Source organism: Podarcis gaigeae (assembly GCF_964106915.1).
Source record: "Podarcis gaigeae genome assembly, chromosome: 8".
NCBI classification, from domain to species: Eukaryota; Metazoa; Chordata; class Lepidosauria; order Squamata; family Lacertidae; genus Podarcis; species Podarcis gaigeae.
The window spans coordinates 20,876,895-20,895,450 of record NC_139684.1 but is presented as its reverse complement, the minus strand read 5'-3'; the positions used below and the strand labels follow the sequence as shown (position 1 = coordinate 20,895,450).

Below are 18,556 nucleotides of genomic sequence, written 5' to 3'. Positions count from 1 at the left end.
ATGCTAATGTGTCCTGTGCCTTTGGGAATAGTGAATTGTTCGTGTGTGTGTTTTAATCAAGGGAGGGGGGTGTTTCTTAAGAAATACAGGCTGACAAATCACCCTCTAAGGAATGCTTAGTAAACAAGTGAAGACCTGTTTGAGAGGATCTGTGACATATCTTCATATAACGAGTGGAAACACGTTTCACTAAGCCCTTTTAAGAAGGGATAGTCCCCAGTGTTTAGTTTTTGTTCAGTTGTTATTGGTGCTAGTCTAGTCCATAGTAAATCCCTCCGCTGACTTCACCTTTTGGGAGAGGTCTTTAGAGAAAAGGCAAGTTAAAGAGGCTACACAATAGCAGTTCATAAAATTATGCAGCACATATTAAACTGTGGAACTCGCTCCCACAGGAGGCAGTGATGCCTACCAACCTGAGTGGCTTTAAAAAGGATTAGACAAATTCATGGAGAAGGTCAGCGGTGGCAGGTAGCCATGTTGGCTATGCTTTGCCTCTGCTGTCAGAGGCTGTATGCCTCTGAATAACAGGTACTGGGAATTGCAGTGCTGATCCCCTCATGCCCTGCTTCCCACAGGCAGCCACTGTGAGAACAGGATGCTGGACTAAATGGGCCATTGGCCTCATCCAGCTGGCTTGTCTTATGTCAGTGGTTTTCAACCTGTTCGCCGTGGCACCCTGGGGTGCCTTGAATGATGGTCAGGGGTGCCGCGGGCAACACTGGCCTCTGTCCCTCTTTCCTTCCCTCCCTCCCTCTGATGCCCACTCGCATCTCTGACTCCCAGATGCTTACACAGCTGTTTGTTGCAGCAGCCCTGACTACAAGCTCCCCGGGTGAATGATTCTTCTGGAGCTGGACAGGGGGTGCTGGTTGCCAGGAGCCGAGTTGGCTCAGAGACCAGAGGTGGTGGCAGCGGCAGCTTTGAGGACTCGTAGGGAGAGGGGAGGAGGCTGAGGGAACACTCCACAAGGGTGTTCAAAAAAGGGTGAGAGGCTGCCAGCTCGGCAGGCAAGGGGTGACATAACTGGGCTCCTGAGCCCTACAGGGGTGCCGCAGAAAGAATGTAGTTGGTCAAGGGAGCCGTGGACTCAAAAAGGTTCTTAATATTGTCCTAGCTTCATGACGTGAAAGAGAGCTCCAGGAACTTCATTAGTGAGCATCCATCCCCTCAGTATGTCTCCTAGCTGACTGACATTTTGTGTAATTCATTCATAGAGGGAGGGTTTCCCAAACTCAGCCATTCTGTCTGTTTCCAGTAGTTCCAGTTGTGAGTACCATTGCATATTTAGCTGAAGCAGTAGCACCCATGAGCGCAAGAAGCAGGCAAGTATCTGCATCCCCGAGGAAGCTCAGAGCTTTGCAGGAGGGCAATTAAAACACCAAACACACATGCATTTAAGCGGGCCTTCTCCCAAATAACCCAGTGAGGAGGACTGAGCATGCTTGGTGTGCATGAAACATTTCCAGAGAAATCTGGTTGCTCGCCATTTGAAACAAAATGATGGACTAGGTTTGTTTTACATTTAGCATGTAATGCTGTCCTAAAAACAACTACAGGGTAGTTTAGATGGTACTATGGGCTCTTCCAGAAAGGTGGTTCTTGGGTTCACTTTTTTACACAGACTCTTCATTCGCTTCCTATGCCTGTTCTAGCACACCATAAGAACCTCCCCAATGAAATAAACTGGGGCATGTGCACACCCTTGTACGCCCAGGTTCTAGGTAGTGCTGGCTGGTGCCTGTGGAGACTGGTAGGGCGGAAGGGAAGGAGACCACCAGCAGGCTGGCTGAAAGGACAGTGACATTGGTGGGGCAGTGCCCTGTACTCCCTAATGGACCGGCTCCATTGGTTGGAGGATCCTATGCCCAACACTGCCTGGGCCCAGAGTGTATCCCCCCGCCCTTGCATTTCTCCCAAGCTCTCTCTGGCAGCCCATGGGTATTTTAGCCATCAAATCGAAATGCTGTTCTAAGAATAACATCAGTAACCTTTCAGAGATCTTGAGCCTTTCCTCCTATTCGAATCTTTCATTGTCCCTGGAGAGCTCTGGTTTCAAACCAGGACCGCCGCTGGTACCTGATACTTTTCCTCCTTCCGAGGAGAGAAGGAGGGTTTCCACTGCCGTCAGCACATTGGGCAGGCTTTCGCAAACATAACACCTCCTGGTATTTTCCAGCGCTCGGGAAGTGCTGAAATTGCAACCATCTACCAAAGGGAGGCTGTTTCTCTTTTCAGCTCCCCAGACCAAAATGGATTTGCATTTCCCTCAGCAGGTGTGACCAAAAGTGACTTGGCTGTCGCACATGTGTGTATATCAACCTGCAAAGGAGAATCCAGTGTGTAAAAAAAGGGAACCTTTTAAAGGCCTCTCTCTGTTACTGAGGTTCAGGGTGATCGTCATTCCTTATGGTGCCACCGTGCCACCGCCCATGCCCTAGAGGAGGAGCTCCTGGTATGCTTAAGGAATTCTTGAGATTTGCAGAAGTACAAATCATCTTTTTTGTGGGAGGTTCCCTAAAGAGGGGCACCCCTTGCTAAATGAAAACAAAAAACCAGGTCAGCAAGGTTTGATCATAATCAATAGGCCTAGAATGCTGAGTGGCTTGGAAACGTGCAAGTAAATTGATCGGAAATGACAAATGGAGTATTGTGAGAAGGTGTTGCTAGCTGGAACTGAACAAGAGCGCCTGACTGCAACGTTTTCTTGCAGCTCCCCCTCCTTTCTGGTATTTTGGAGAGCCTCAAGTCCAAACTGCAGAGGAGATCCATGATTGCATCTCTTTTCATCTCATGTTTTTACACAGAAGCAGCTGCCAGTTTCAGCTAAAAGTTGGCTGGGAGACTTCTTAAGCTGTCCTGTAGCCAGTTTCCTAGTCCAGTACTGCTTACTCTGACTGGCAGCAGTTCTGCGGGGTTGAAGCTGAGAGAGATCTTTCCTATAATCTGCTACATGTTCCTTTTAACTGGACATTGTGGGTTACATGCAGTTGCTCTACCACTTGGCTATTAATTCATCCTCTATTTATTTCTCTCCAAAACATAACAAGCTGCTGTTACAGAGTCAGTCCATCTAGCTCTCTATTGCCTATACCTGGTATAGGGGAACCTTTGGCCTTCCAGATGTTGCTTCACTACAATTCCCATCATCCCTGGTGATGCTTGATGAGGGTAATGGGAGTTGTAATTCAGCAGTATCGGAAGAGCCAAAGGTTCCCCAAACCTGGCCTATAACTGACCAAGCAATACCTCCTCACCCCCAGGGTTTCAGAGATGGATGTTTCCCAACGCTACCTGGAGATGCGCAGGATTGAACCTGGGGCTTTCTGTATGCAAAGCAGATGCAAATTTAGAATTGCCAAATGGTTGTTTGTGGCTGATTGATAGCAAGATCAAGTAAATGGTTGCATCTGTGTTGGGGCCATCATGGAACAAGTGGCTCAGTTTGGAATTTTAATACCTTGGGCAGGACTCTTGAGGAGGGAGTTGGTGTGCACAGAGAGTCCTGATTTCAATTCCCACCATCTCCAGTTTTGTTTTTAACTCTGGTGGGAAGCTGCTGTTACCAGTCAGTGTAAACTAGGGATGTATCAACTTACGTTATCTAGATGGTGTTGGACTCTAGGTCCTGTCAGCCTGACCTGTAGTCAAAGATGACTGTGAATAATAAATATCTATATACCACATAATGCCAAAATAGGCTTCTGAACAGTTTCCAAAGAAGAAACACTGGGTACACAGACTATAAAATATAAATGCCTGGAATTAAAATCTACAATAAAACAATTCAGGGATTAAAACAGGAGGACAAAGAGATCAAGGAGAGGCTTGTGTGAACAGATGTGTCTTTCAAAAGCAGGTGGAATGCCAATACAGATAGACCTTATAGTCCAGCAACAATGGTGCAAGACTATGTAAGATACCTACATAGGTGGAGACATTTAGCATTTCTAAACATTAAGTGATATAGATGGAATCGGGCTTCAGTTTGTCTCTTCCTCATAACCAATCTCTCTACTGGCATACTGCACAAGCTGTCCCAGGAAGATGGGACATCCCGTTTCCTCACGTGAGGGCATGGCGGCCATTTTGGGTGCCAAGATCTTGCCAGAAAAAAGCGCTCCCTCCCCACCAAAAAAACTGGGCGGGGGGGGGGCTGCAATCTTGTGCAGGCCATGTGACTCACACAGGAACACGGTGCATTATGGTTTGGAAACTCAATATGTTGGTCATAAGTTGAGCCTGCTGGATGAGGCCCAATGGCCCATCTAGTCCAGCCTCCTATTCTCACAGTGGTCATCAAGATGTCTCTGGGGAGACCTGCAAGCGGGGTCCAAGCACTAGAACATTCTCCCCTCCTTTATTGTTTCTAGCAACTGATACTCAGAAGCATTTCTGCCTCCAAATGTGGAGGTAGAACAATAGCCATCATGGCTAGTACAGTTAATGTAGCTGTTAATAACCTTATCCCCTCAGAATTTGTCCAATCCTCTTAAGGCCGTCCAAGTTGTTGGCTATTACTGCCTCCTGTGGGAGCAAGTGCCATAGCTTAACTATGTGCTGTGTAAGAAGTTCTTTGAAAAATCTGTCCTGCATCTCCCAGCATTTAACCACATCTGTTCTTGGCCTTACAGGCCTTCGTTTCTTTCACTGATTCTACCCAAAAAGCCACACTTAGGGGGTAAAGAAAACGGAAACTGATTTCATTGAAATTTTATTAATATGAATCTTAAACATGGGCAATCTGTCCAGTTTCCAGCCCTCAACTGCCCAAGGCGATTTTACTTGATCTGGGCACACACCATGTATTTCTAGCACATTGAAAGCACATTATTTCCCATGAAGATTCCTGAGAGCTGTAGTTTACCCCTCACATAGCTACAAGTCCCAGCACGGTTAACTGCAGCTCACGGGATTCTTTGGGGGAAATAATGTGCTATATGTATTGTGAGTACACAGTCTTAAAGCTATGCTAACTTTGTATGGGGTAGATGCCTGTCGGAGTTCCGGGGTCTTCTCTGAAGAATTATGGAAATTGTAGCTGAAGGAGAATCCTCTGGTAAAGTGGCTTAGCCTGGCTCTTTTTGCAGAATGACCGAATTACACTTTTAAACCTGTTTTAACTCTGTCATGTAGATACACACTGGGACTGGATTTCCCTCACTCCTCTTTGCTTGCAAACTTCTTGCTGTAGGGATGTAGAGATCTGTACACCAATATTTTTTATTTTACCTACAGACATTGTGAGACTTGCCCCTTTTGTCTATTTACATTGCAAGCAGGAAAGTCGCTTGGGTGGAGAGAGAGAGGGGGGACGGGACTCAGACATCAAGAATTAATTTCTTCCAGTGGGCCTTATTGGGTCAATTTAAATGATTCGCCGGTCATCATCGCCACAAACTCTAGAAGGGGAAAACAAACATAGATCTTTATTAGGAAGAAGGTGGAATTTGCCCATTTCTTAACTTTCTGGTGTATTTTCAAACACACATACAAGAGAAGTAAGCCCTGCTGAGCTCAGAGGGGCTCATCTGTTTATTTCATGCAATGTATTTATAGCACACTTCTCCCAAGCTATGACCTGTAAGATACCAGGTTTCAAATCCCCACTCGGCCATGAAACTCACTGGGTGACCTTGGGTAAATCTCTTACCCTACCTCACAGGGTTGTGGTGAGAATGAAAAGGGGGGGGAGAGAACCTTGAGCTCCTTGGGAGATAAAGTTGGTATAAAAATGTAGTCCCAATGGTTGATCCATCGGTCAACATGATCTGCACCTTTTCAAAGGCCTGCCTGAATAGGTCTTCAGCCTGCTGGTGGACAGGTAGCTGGGAGGAGAGAATCCCACAATCTGGGAGCAGCCACAGAAAAGGCTCACTCTATCATGTCACCACCAACTGTGCCTCTGATGTGAATGGGACCAAGACAGAGTGCTCGCCTAAGAATCTTAGCACATGGGCAGGTTCATAAAGGGAGGCACAATCTTTCTGGTAATCTGAGTCCAAGCCACATATTAGCAAGCATGCTTAGGATTACACTTGATAGATACCATCCATTCTTTTCACATGGAGACCTGCGCTGGTAGGCCTGACCATCAGCACCAGCCAGTCATTGTTTGAGGTAGGCCTGGGTGCTGTGTAGAGTCCTGCCGGTCAGGCCTTAGCTCTCAGAGTTTGGCCATGTTCACTTTAAACAGCCATGGCTCCCCCCCACCCAATTTTTGGGAGCTGTCATTTGTTAAGCGTGCTGAAAATTGTTAGGAGACAAGCTCTATCCCCCTCACAGAGTTACAATTCCCGGAATTCCCTGGGAAGAGGGATTGGTTGCTAAAGCACTCGACTCTGTGAGGGGTGTTTTAATGGTTCTCGGCGCCCTTAACAAATGACAACTCCCAGAATTCTTTGGGAGAAGCAATGGCTACTTATGTGCTTTGAATGTATGGTGTAAATGGGGCCTGCTACAAGTTTGTTCCAACAGTGCATGGTCCATGTGGCCTGGGAAATCAGGTGACGCTGAAGGGGCCAGTCAGCAGCTTAAGAGAGATGTAAGCCTTGCAGACCTTCTGACTTCCTTCTGCCTTGTTAGTGAGCCCTTCCTTCTGCCTCCTAGCTTCAGGCGCTCAGACTGCAACCTACCTTCAAGGACCCTGCCTCAATTGCCAATCAATAGTTGTCACAGGAGCATGCCGGTAAGTAATCACACAGTTTAAAGTCGGATTTAACTATTTATTAGCAAAAACACTATTTCTGCAGACTTGGTTGTGTGTTAGACTTAATGAGCAGAGTAGCTCATTCCCGGTGGTCTTACTCCATGAAAACCAGTTGATAAGTCTGAATGTCCCCGCCTTCTCGCAGCTGTCTAAGTCCCCTCCTCTCCAGGTCTTTTCCCAAGCAATCAGAGACTGCGTCTCAGTGCAACCAACCTCTCCTCTGCCCTTTTCATACCTCTTCTAGCTCTGGAAGACCAGGACAGAAGGGAGCTTGTCTCAGTAGGAGGGGGAGACACCTGTGACACTGCACCAGCCTGACTCATCTCTGCCTCTTGGCATCCCTTTCCTCACTTTCCTGCTTCTGCCTCTGATTCTGGACTTCTTTCTGCTACAGACTCTCGCAGCTCACTAAGCTCTGTTACATCTTCAGCCCCTGATACCTTCTCTTCCTGGTCTTTCCCCCCTTTCCCCTCTGCCCTCTCATCCTTGTCCAACTACCACTCCCCGGGCTTTGAGCTTTCTTCCCCTGTGTGTGTGTGGGGGGGTGTTCCTCAGCTGGTTCCTCCCCCCATTTCTCTGTTTCCAACCAGTCTGTGACAGTAGTTTGCTTCTTTATCTAGTTTAGAGCATAGAAATCCAAAAACGACAACCAGGTGTGGGTGAATGGAACCAGCTGCAGCCACTGACACATCACCCAAATAGAGGCCATCCACCAACAGTGATCACCTGGACAGCAGACCAAAGAGAACACATGGGGAACCCAGTCACAATCTTCCCTGCTACGGTGAGATGCATTGTGAATAGTAGTTATTGCAAAGTGTGCATCTCTACATATGTGTATCTTATTCAAATATATGTCCTATTCCTCTTTGGGAGTTAATGTATTTCTTCTCCTTTGGCAATGTGGAAATAGTCGCTGCCTCACACTACTCCTGGAGTGGGGAGCATTTTTTCAGCCAGATGGAGGGGACACATGACCTTCCGAGCAACCTTGTAGGGGGCTGCATGTAAGATTTAAGGGTGTCAGACTCTAAAGGATGGGCCCTGAGAACCCAAAGTCTCTGGAGTCAAAGCAGAGAGATTTTGGTCATATTAGTGAGACTTTCTATGTGGTCAGGGTGCAGGCAAGCTGTATCATTAGCCTGGATAGGTCTTGCAGAGGCAGAAAGAGCGCCCCTCCATTTGCTGCTCTGAAACAAATATGTACAGGGACATCCTTGGTTGGAGAGTGCCTCCGAGCCAGACATTCTTGTCCATACATGATCTTGGGGGTGGGCAACATGCTCAGTTGGTCTTTGGGGGAAACTGTCTAAGGAACCTCCTGCTAGGTAATACCATCTCTACGCCGCTGTCTGCACCACCAAAAACCACAGCCACGTTTCTGTAGTAATCCAAGCATTGTTTTCAATTTATTTATTGCATTTATATCCTACCTTTCCTTCCAAAGAGCTCAAGGTTGCATACATAGTTTCTCTCCCCCCCCCATTTAATCCTCACAACAACCCTGTGAGGCAGGTTAGGCTGAGAGACAGTGACTGGCCCCAAGGTCACCCAAATGGGGGTTTGAACCCTGGTCTCCCCCAGGTCCTATTCCAACGCCTTAACCACTATACCAAAACCTGTGGGATCAAACGATTGGGCAGCAACCACCGCGTGTCCTACAGCAATGCAAGAACGGTCTTTAAATCCTTGCCACGTATTTTGTAAAAGCAAATTAAGGGACAGTCGCTTTAAGAGAAGGAAAAGTAAGTAGCACACACTGCAATTTATCAAATACGGATACTGACTAATGTCAAATTGGTGCACTATACTGCCATCTGCTGGAAGGTCTGAAGAACTGCCATGGTGCTTCCTAGGTTTATCTGTGTTTCAAGTCAAACATCCTGCTAGGAAATTGGTTAGGAAATTGAGTTCAGGATACGTGCAAAATAATGGCAGGAACAGTAGAGTCAGGTGGTGGTATCTCAGAGGGTGTAGCCAAATACCTGTTGTACTCTGTAAACTCTACAGACCAAGGTGTGCAGTGGGCGGGGGGGGAGAGTTTTTGCTGTTGCTTTATGTCCCATTGAACTCAATTGACATTACTTCTGAGTAGGCATTGTACACTATTGCACAATGTGTGCACACAAAATGTGCAAGAACCGTGGGTTTGCTGAATTAAGGTTGAGCAGTCTTGAACCATTGCCTCAGCTAGGGAGGGGCTATGGAATGTTCATTAAAACTCCAAAATTCTTAAAGAGAAAAATAAGAATGCAATCCACAAAGCCCAGGTCAAGTAAGACCATGTTGCATTGGTGATAAGATATTTAGGAGGAGGAGGAGGCAGAACTGTGGAAGTCTTGCTAATTGTTAGATTGTGTCTACGTATTTCATTAATGCTATGTGTATTTTGAACAAAAAGATAGGGGTGCTGATGTGGCTCAGTTGGTTAGAGCATGGTGCTGATAACGCGAAGGTTGCAGGTTTGATCCCCATGTGGGACAGCTGCAAATTCCTGCATTGCAGGGGGTTGGGCTAGATGATCCTCAGGGTCCCTTCCAACTCTACAGTTCTATGATTCTATGAATGATTCTATATGGCTGACTGTACCTATGAGATGTTCCTCCCTTCTAACTCCCCATGCATTTCTGATACCTTCGTAGTCAATGGTCCCATCCCCGTCTTTGTCAGCTTCTTTCATCATGAATTCTGCTTCCTGTTCGCTCAGCGGCTCCCCTGCGTTCATCAGCACATACCTAAAGGGCAGAGGCCACGGTAAGGCGTGGTTGTGCACTATCTGGTATGCTGCCTCTAAACATGGAGGTTCTGCTTTACCTTCACTCACAAAGAGCTATAGATCCATTCAATTCATGCAGCACATATTTAATCCCTGGAACTCATTCCCACAAGAGGCAGTGATGGCCGCCAACATGACAACCATCACAGATGTCATCTTGGATGAACGGAATTGGATTGCTCCTGGCCAGGATGAATACTGGGTGGCTTGAAAAGAGGACTGGACAAATTTGTGGAATAGAAGGCTGTGGGAGAGGTAAACTACAATTCCTATGAATCTGGGAATTCCGCTCTTAACTCTTCATCCTGGTTTCTTCGAGGTGAATGCCCATCAAAACCAGAAAGATGGCTATGTTCTTCCTCCAATTCCTGGAAATGGCAGGTGCACAGAATGCCATTGTGCTCAGGTCCTGCTTGTGGCATCCGGACTAGATGGGCTGCTGGACTGATCCAGCAAACTCATCTCATGTTCTTATGCATATTCCTAATCTGTACAGAATGGAGACTGGGCTCACATACATACCCTACGTTTAAAGCACACAGCTTCCCCATCAAAACAACCACAACCACACGGGAACTGTAGTTTACCCTTCAGAGCTACAACTCCCAGCACCCTTAAACTACAATCCCCAGGATTATCTGGGCTTTAAAGGGTGTGGATGTGAGTAGCAAACTTGGACGGGAGACTTTCCAACGCCCGCCCTCCTTTGCCCTGTCTTCTGCTCACTTACTTCAAGGTGTTCCAGTCAATGTAGCCTTTATGCTCCTGATCAAAGACCTTGAAAGCTGCTCTTAGCTCTTCATCCTGGTTTTTTGACTTTTCGTGGTAAATCCCCATCAAAACCAGGAACCCATCACAGTTGAAGGTGCCTTTGTCTAGGGGAAGAAAAGGAAGGACAGACTTCTGGAATCCATTAATGCATTCCTATAAGCCAGTTCTTTTCAACCCAAGGGTCGAAAACATTCCCTTCTGGACAGCTGTCTGAGGGACACATGTCAGTGGTGGTCAGGACCAGGGGCAGTGGATGCAAAACAGTAGGTGCAGATTTTACGTTGGCTGTGCTTATGCAAAAGTAAGTCCCGCTGGTGATTTTAGACTCTGGACATTTTAGATTTTGCTGCACTTTGGGATGCTTTCTGCTCATCCTTTTCGCGTAGGGCCACTGACATTTGTACCAGGCCCGTGCAGAGCTTGTCTGAGCCCTGGGGCAGGAGTCTTGATCTTGGCATGACAGTGTAAGATTGGCAAGCCCCTAGTGGGGGGCCCTGGCCAGCTTAGCCCTCCAAGGTCAGGGGCAAGTGTACCCGGCTGCCTCCTCCCTCTGCCTGGTCTGCCACACAGTCCTGCCTTGAGGATACCACTATAAATAGGCTCCTTTTACTGGGAGGAATGGTTGGGAATTGCAAACTAATGTGTGTGGGCAGGGGAAGAGAAAAATAGAATGTATGTGTAACACACACACACACACACAGAGAGAGAGAGAGAGAGAGAGAGAGAGAGAGAGAGAGAGAGGGATGCTACTTCCCCTGTTTGCTCCACTCACCAAGCTCTTTGCCTTTCCCACACACCTGACCAACCCCCAACCCCACTTTGTACCATACCCTCACCTATCCCCCCAGAATTCTTTCTGAAAAGCCAGGGCAGACGGGGAATCCTTACTGTCTTTGTCCACATCCTTTGCCATCGTTGCCAGCTCTCTCTTGGTGGGGTTGATGCCAATCAGACTCATGAGCCTCTCCAGCTCATCCGTTTTCACCAAGCCGTTCCCCTCTTCGTCGAACATCTCAAAGATGCCCTTGTACTCGGTGATCTGCTCCGGCGTCAGGGCGATCGACTGCAGGTGAAGAGAGGCATTAAGCAACTGGTGCTTGGGTGACAAAACGATGCCTTGGGTAGTGTTCCTGTTCAGGGGGCCCCAGCCAACCTCCTCTCCCACGGTACTCCATTCCATTCCCTCCAGGGATCTGTGCTGCCCTGTCCCTGCCAGCCAGCCAGGATTCCATGCCCACAGAGCTTGTTCATGTCTTGTTTGCCTGTTTCAGGAGAGTTGCCCCCTTTTGTACTTTTGCCAACCTTGACACACACACACTGAGAGAGAGCAAGACACTGGCATTTGCTCCCACCCCCAAAAAAGAAAAGGTTGCCTCAGACTGAAAATATTTCCTCACCTCTTACCTAAGCAAATCAGTATCACTGTACTTTCTGCAACACAGGCATGGGCCTTTTTTGTGGTGGCTCCCCTTTTGTGGAATACTCTCTCCAGGGATGCTCGCCTGGCGCCATCATTATCATTATATATTACATATATAATGTATTATATATTATGTAATATATATAATGAAATATATATATATAAAGTAACCTAGCAGTTTGAAAGCACATCAAGTGCAAGTAGATAAATAGGTACCACTCCAACAGGAAGGTAAACGGCATTTCCGTGTGCTGCTCTGGTTCGCCAGAAGTGACTTATCATGCTGGCCACATGACCCGGAAGCTGTCTGCGGACAAACGCCGGTCCCTTAGCCTATAGAGCAAGATGAGCACCGCAACCCCAGTCGTTCGCGACTGGACTGAACTGTCAGGGGTCCTTTACCATTTAGTAGAAGTAATAACAACAACAACTCCATTTCCTTTTGTTCTCACCATGGACAAACCATCAGTAGCCCTCCACCATGTGTGATCTGAGGAAGTGGCCATATTCCTCAGTGATTTGTGCCCCCCAATTTATTTATTTTTAGGTTTAACTTTTTATTTTTTTAAGTGATGTGTGCCAAAATTAAACTCGCCAGTCTTTCCTTAATTTGCCACAATACTATTTGTTTGTTGTTTTTAAGACCTGGGCACAGCTGTTCACCCAGCCATGAAATTCACCAGATGATAGCCTCTCAGTTTAGCCAACCTCACTGGGTTGTTGTAAAGAGGAACACACACCACTGCTTCTGGAAGGAAGAATAGAGGAGAAAGCTTGCCACCTGTTTTCAGAGCAAGCACCAGAGGGCAGTGTTGTGTAGCTTCAGGATCCTGAGCCCTATTCAATCCAACCCAGACTAATTTTATTATCAGCAAAGCATTTTTGAGCAAGGGGTGGTCGGAGGCATTTCCAATTTATAACTGCAAATTTATTTATTTATTTATCTAGTCTAATGGAAGCCTTGTACCAATTTAATTTGCCCTTTGTTGGAATACGTCTTGCTTTTGGCCATAGCTGTTGCCTGGGGTGTGGGAGATAAAATAATAGAATTCTAGAGTTGGAAGGGGATCCCAAGGGTCATCTAGTCCAACCCTCTGCAATACATATGATCAAGGTTTGTTTACCATCCCCTTCAGCACAACGTCTAGGGCATTTTACAAAAAATAGATGCAGAAATGAAATGTAACAAAAAAAGAAAAGAATTTTTTTTAAAGGGCATGGGGGTATTTATGGGAGAATAAACATGTCTGCCTAGGGGTGGAAGAAGAATCAGGTTGATGCCAGGTGGGCCTCTTGGGGGAGGAAATTCCACAAACACTCTGCCACCTTTTTCTCTCTGGCCTTGCATCACCTGGAGGAGAATCTCTGAAGTTTTTCTCCCTCACTCCTAACACTAGAACTCAGAGCTATCCAGTAAAGCAGTATTTTGGAAGATTCAAGTGCAGGCCAAGGAAACGGATTTCTTCACCCTGCACACATAGCTAAACTTAGGGAATTTGCTCCCCCGAGAGGCTATGGCAGTCACCAATTTGGATGGCTTTGGAAGAGGGTTAGGCTAACAGTGGCTGCTAGCCACATGGCCTGTGTACACACGAAGCCTTTTAAGCACATTCAGAGCATGTGCTTTCGTAGAATCATAGAGTTGGAAGGGACCCAAAGCATCATCAAGTCCAACCCCCCCCCCTGCAATGCAGGAATATGCCGTTGTCCCATACGGGGATGGAACCTGCGACCTTGACATTCTCAGCACCATGCTCTAACCAACTGATCGAGAACCCAAGGGCATAATTCTTTCCCTCAAAGAAATCTGGGCACTGTAGTTTGTAAGGGGGTTGCTGGGAAATTGTGACACTCGGAGGGGTGAACTTACAATGCCCAGAATTCTTTGGAAGACAGAATGTGTTTCGGATGTGCTTTAAAGTTATAGTGAATATACAGGCAGGATGTCAGAGGTAGGATGCCTCCATATACCAGTTGCTGTGGTGGACAAGTGGGGAGAGTGTGCCGGTGAAATAAATATATGTTTGTAAGAGAGGCGGGGGCAAGGAAGAGCAAGAGGAATGGGGGTCAGTGGTGGGTTAGTCATTAACTGCAAAGAGTGGTGATTCTGATAGTATTTGGGGGCACAGGGTCGGTCTGACCCAGATTATTGCAATTAATGAGCATGACTAATTAAGGTCCATTAATTTCAGCAGGTCTATTCTGAGCAGGACTAATGTTGCCTACAACCCACTTTTTAAAACTAGGGTCAGGATTGTGTCCTTTAACACTCCTCTCCCCCACTTTCCTGTAGAAAAAAATATATCTGAGGGTATCGCTGCTCCCGCTGATTTCAGCTCCCAGGTGGAGACTGTGTGCCCCTGGCATCCCATGAATGAGGTTTTTTTTATTTCATTGAAGACCGAGAAAACAGAAACTGTTTGGGAAGGGGAAGCGCTGAAGGTAATTGTTGCTACAGCAACACATCATCTGCGTGGTTTGCAACAATTATAATAAAGATGATTGATTGTTCTTTAGAGAAAGGTGCTTGGGATATCAGATCTCTGCTTGAGAAAGCACTTGGTTTATTAAAAAGAAATCCAGGAAGATATTAGTAATAATAGGCATGCTCTTTCATTGATATATCAAGGGAACTTTGAAGTTCTGAACTTTGATTGGACTTTCCCCATTAACTGTAGTCTCCCAATGCTTTGAAAGCACTGCTGGCAAAAATGAGGCGTTTAAATGAGGGTGGGCCTTTTTGGTGGTGGTGGGAATATAGTCCTCTTTCAGTAATTTGAGAATGGGATGCAAAATGGGCTGAATGGCTCATCCTTTCAGAATGAGCCAGATATACAACCAGGCAACATTGCTGCCACCTTGAATCGGCTTTGTGATGTCATCGCATGCCCAAATCTGATTGGCTACATAGCACCGCATCACATTTAATCCATCAGTTGAAGTCATTGGCCATCCAAATGTTGCTGAGCTGCCACTCCATAATCATTGGCCAGGCTTGCTAGGGCTGATGGGAGTTGTAGTTCAACAACATCTGGAGGGCTAAAGGTTTCCCACACCTACACTATGTGATCTCTGATTGGTTGGGATCGCATTCTGAGGGGCAAGACAATCAACAGACCCAAGTGAGATCGTGACCATTGATTTCAATGTCTACTCTCAGTAGCACTTAATTAGATACAACCACATGTTTTTGGACCCCCTTCAATATTGAAGCCCGGAAGTTGAATATGAAGCTGCTACATGCACACCCACCCCTGAATAGCTGCACTGGTGAAAAGTGCTCTATCAATCCCTCTGATTGCAAACACAGTGCTCCCGTGCCAGCAGAAACAGTGCCAAATCTGTGCCACTAAGCATTAAAATAATAAAATAAGCAAAAAGCACACACACCCAAACCCCACTCTCTCAGACAAGCAGCCCAGAAAGGAATAAATAAGCATGCTGAGTGTTCTTCAGCCGTCTCAGAATATTGGAGAGAATGAATTTGTCTCCTTGAGCCTCATGCAGATTATATAGCACCCTGGAGAAGGAGGTGGATGAATAAGCAGGAGAACTCTAGTTATGGTTGAAAATTTAGAGACCCTCCAGATGCCCTTTTTATGGTGGGTTCACAATGATTTGTAGGTGGTTATGCAATATCCTTGCTTCCAAAACAGTATGTGCCTGCCAAGCTTTTGGGTAGACATAGTGCTGCATTTCCAATCATGCTGTGTGACATGTTGAAATCCTGTAACTTTTCATGCCACAGATATTCCAGTTTATTTTTTTGGTTTGTTTTTTCTACAGTGCAATAATTGCCCCTGCAGATGGCAAAGTAATAAGCGGCAGGGGGGGCATGACTGGCCCTGGATAAATGCACCATGAATACCCTATTGCCGCGTAATACACCCTGCCCACCCCCCAAAAAAACCCCACCATGTAAAACAGCAATACTTTGTGGAGAACATTTGAATAATATATTAAAAGTGTTGGGTTTTTTTTGTTTGTTTCTTTGCTGCATCAAATTTTTAAAAATCTATTTAGTCCTACATCTGGGAGATTTGCCTATAAAAGCAAATAATCAAAAGCTAGATAACCTCCTCTGAGAAGCTCAGGTTTTCTGGTGATGGTATCTAGAGGTCTGCCACAGAGGTTCCATTTAGCAAAGGCTGTCAAATAGACATTGAGAGATCTTTTCCGTGAGCTTGGTTAACACTTGTTCTAAAGGAATTGATGGAAGGGGTCCTGTTCAGCCCTCTAAAGATCTTTTGCTAACCTTCCTAAACGTACTGCAAAGTCCACTACTTTGGATGAACCCAAGTTGTGGGAAGGGCAGAGGGACAATGTCCCTCTATCCCCATTTCACTTGTTCAGTGCAACAGGAAACCTCCAGTTAGGAACAGAAGAAGCTACCTTATACTGTCAGAACATTCTATCCATTTAGCTCAGTACTGCCTACACTGGCAAGCAGCAGCTCTTCAGGATTTCAGGCAGGGAGTCTCTCCCAGTCCTACCTGGAGATGCCAGGGGTTGAACCTGAGACCTTTTGCATGTCATGCAGATGCTCTACCACTGATGCTCTACCCACATAGGAAACTGCCTTAAGCTGAATCACACCATTGGTCCATCTAACTCTGCACTGTCCACACGGACTGGCAGCATCTCTCCAGGTTATTAGTCAGAGGACATTCCCAGCCCTATCTGAAGATGCTGGGAATTGAACCAGCATGCAAAGGAGGTGCTCTAACCACTGAGCCACAAAGGCTCCCCAGTTCCGAAAGCATAATTCAAGTTAATTCAAAGTTGCGGAAATTCCAGGTAAAAGGAGACTCACCATTTTCTTGGTGTTTTCAAACTGCTTCGAGAAGGTGAGTTTGCCGGTGGAGGAATTGAGCACGAGGACAGGGCATGAAGTCACTCCCTTTTACAGCTAGAGAAAAAGTGCTCAGCACTCAGGACCCAGGGGGATGAGCCTCTTGGCAACCTTTTATGGAAGTGAAGGTGGAGGGAGCCCTATTTCTGGAGGGTTCTTCCTTCTCAACAGCATCTGCTGCTGCGTCCTAGAGGCCCCCTGGCTACAAGGAAACTTCAATGGCTATTTTGTGTGGTCACAATGGCGAGGAAGAAAAGCCCATTTTGTTCATTCAAAAATGTCTCCCCTACTTCACATTCTCTCTCTGAGTTCTTTGTAAAAGCATTTACAGTGGTACCTTGGGTTACAGACGCTTCAGGTTACATACGCTTCAGGTTACAGACCGCTAACCCAGAAATAGTACCTCGGGTTAAGAACTTTGCTTCAGGATGAGAACAGAAATTGTGCTCCAGTGGCGCGGCAGCAGCAGGAGGCCCCATTAGCTAAAGTGGTGCTTCAGGTTCAGAACAGTTTCAGGTTCAGAACGGACCTCCAGAACAAATTAAGTACTTAACCTGAGGTACCGCCTGTATATGAATAATAAGGCAGAGGCAGAGGTGTTTGGCTTTTGTTTTAACAAAGAGTGGTGGAGGTGAAAGGACTGCAACAGCTCCCTGCTCCCAAGGAGCTTACAAATGTAAATTGGGCAGGAGGAAGAAGACTCAGGACAGTGGAACAGACTCCTACAAGAGGCAGTGGACTCTCCTTCCTTGAAGGCTTTTAAGCAGAGGCTAGATGGCCATCTGTCACAGATGCTATAGTTGAGATTCCTGCATTGCAGGGGGTTGGACTAGATGACTCTCAGGGTCCCTTGCAGCTCTACAGTTCAATGATTTTATGCTATACTGTGTTCAGGAACCATTCCCCAACCCTTCATATATGAGCTGTGTTTTGGATTGTGATGTTAAGCTGCAATCCTCAGCGTGCTTACCTGGAAGTAAGCCCCTCTGGACTCAATGGGAGTTTACATCTGAGCAGACGTCTCTAGGATTGCATTATTTGCTTCATAAAGTATGGCCCCCACAACATTCTGGTGACATGGAAATAAGTGAGTGGAAGCACTCTCGCTGCTTCTAAAGGCTCTTTTTAGGACAAAGAGGTTTTTTTAAAAAACAAAAAAAAACACCTATACATTTCAAAGAATGGAACGAGAAAATAGCTACAGCTGCAGGGGAATGAGAAAGCTAGCAAAAAGAGATCCTTTCCTTCGAATTTGTAATTATTTCCCTTCTGGACTTTTTCCACCAAAGTACATTTCAGCATTAAGCACTTTGCTCCTGATTGCAAAGTTTTATCTGGTGTGGTCACTTCTGGAAAAACAGAACAAAACGTATCTTAGAAGTAAGGCAAGGGTGGGAAACTTTAGGCCTTGTGACTGTCCCCAGACAACCAGCCCTCCTCCACATCCTCCTCAAATGTTTTTGCCTGTCTGGAATGTGTCCTTGAACTCTGATCATGCTTCTTGTTTGCCTGGAAGAAGGACAGAGAGAGGGTTGTGAGAGTGTGTGCAGGAACCAGCCTACTGTACCAAGGTAAAATTCACATTCGTTACTCCGCCAGCTTTTGCCTCTGGACCTGTCCATCTAGGGCCGCATGGCTCTTGGAAGGTTGCCCACAAGGTAACATGGCCCTAGAGCTGAAAGAGCTCCCCCACTATTGCTATAAATGATTGCGTACAAGCCAAGGGGCAGACAGTGAAGCAGTGTAGAACAAGACATGCAAGTCCTGTCTGGGAAAGGTCCGTAGTCTAAGTCTAATGAATGAATATTGAGAAAGGGAGAAAAGGGCAGAGCTAATCTCCCCTTACGTAGGGCCAATGGCCTGGTCCAGTTGTGATGTACCTATTGCAACCTCTAGCTGCGTGTTTCTGGCAGCAGCAGCGGTTTTCCAAGATGGGGTGCTCCTCTGATGGGGTTCTCCGCAGTGGTTGCTGGCATGGCTGGAATAGGGCAGAGTAAGGTGTGCGAGAAAGTCGCACACAGCAGTTCCTGG

At 46.4% G+C, this 18,556-nt stretch overlaps 1 protein-coding gene and 1 long non-coding RNA gene across 4 annotated transcripts in view; one reads left to right on the top strand and one right to left on the bottom strand.

Annotated features, from left to right (window-relative positions):
• Positions 1-4,249: 4,249 nt before the first annotated feature.
• LOC310850903 overlaps positions 4,250-18,556 on the top strand; it is a 30,750-nt gene continuing 16,443 nt past the window's right edge. Inside the window, exons 1-3 of one of the 2 annotated variants that reach the window (XR_014567455.1) lie at positions 4,250-4,410; positions 6,607-6,685; positions 7,332-7,490. This is a non-coding gene — a long non-coding RNA (uncharacterized lncRNA). Of the gene's footprint in view, positions 4,411-5,998; positions 6,686-7,331; positions 7,491-18,556 lie in introns of those variants that run through there. The other variant, XR_014567456.1, reaches the window with a different exon arrangement.
• CALML6 (calmodulin like 6) lies at positions 4,696-17,780 on the bottom strand. Of its 2 annotated transcripts, none has more exons than XM_083752895.1 (5): positions 17,496-17,780; positions 11,142-11,316; positions 10,213-10,357; positions 9,341-9,441; positions 4,696-5,399 (listed from the first exon to the last, which is right to left on the bottom strand). In XM_083752895.1, the coding sequence occupies exons 2-5, from the start codon at positions 11,263-11,265 to the stop codon at positions 5,353-5,355; spliced, it is 417 nt and encodes a 138-aa protein (XP_083609021.1). In that variant the 5' UTR covers positions 11,266-11,316; positions 17,496-17,780; the 3' UTR covers positions 4,696-5,352. The 2 variants fall into 2 exon arrangements, with proteins under 2 accessions (XP_083609021.1, XP_083609020.1); XM_083752894.1 differs by lacking the exon at positions 17,496-17,780 and adding an exon at positions 16,487-16,665.

What these genes read in the sequence shown, in the direction of transcription:
- CALML6 (XM_083752894.1), bottom strand. An exon ending in ATTGACTGGAACACCTTGAA is followed by an intron (nt 9,442 to 10,212) that starts GTAAGTGAGCAG and finishes TCTGCCCTTTAG; the next exon opens with GTATGTGCTGATGAACGCAG. An exon ending in TGGGACCATTGACTACGAAG is followed by an intron (nt 5,400 to 9,340) that starts GTATCAGAAATG and finishes TTCCCCTTCTAG; the next exon opens with AGTTTGTGGCGATGATGACC.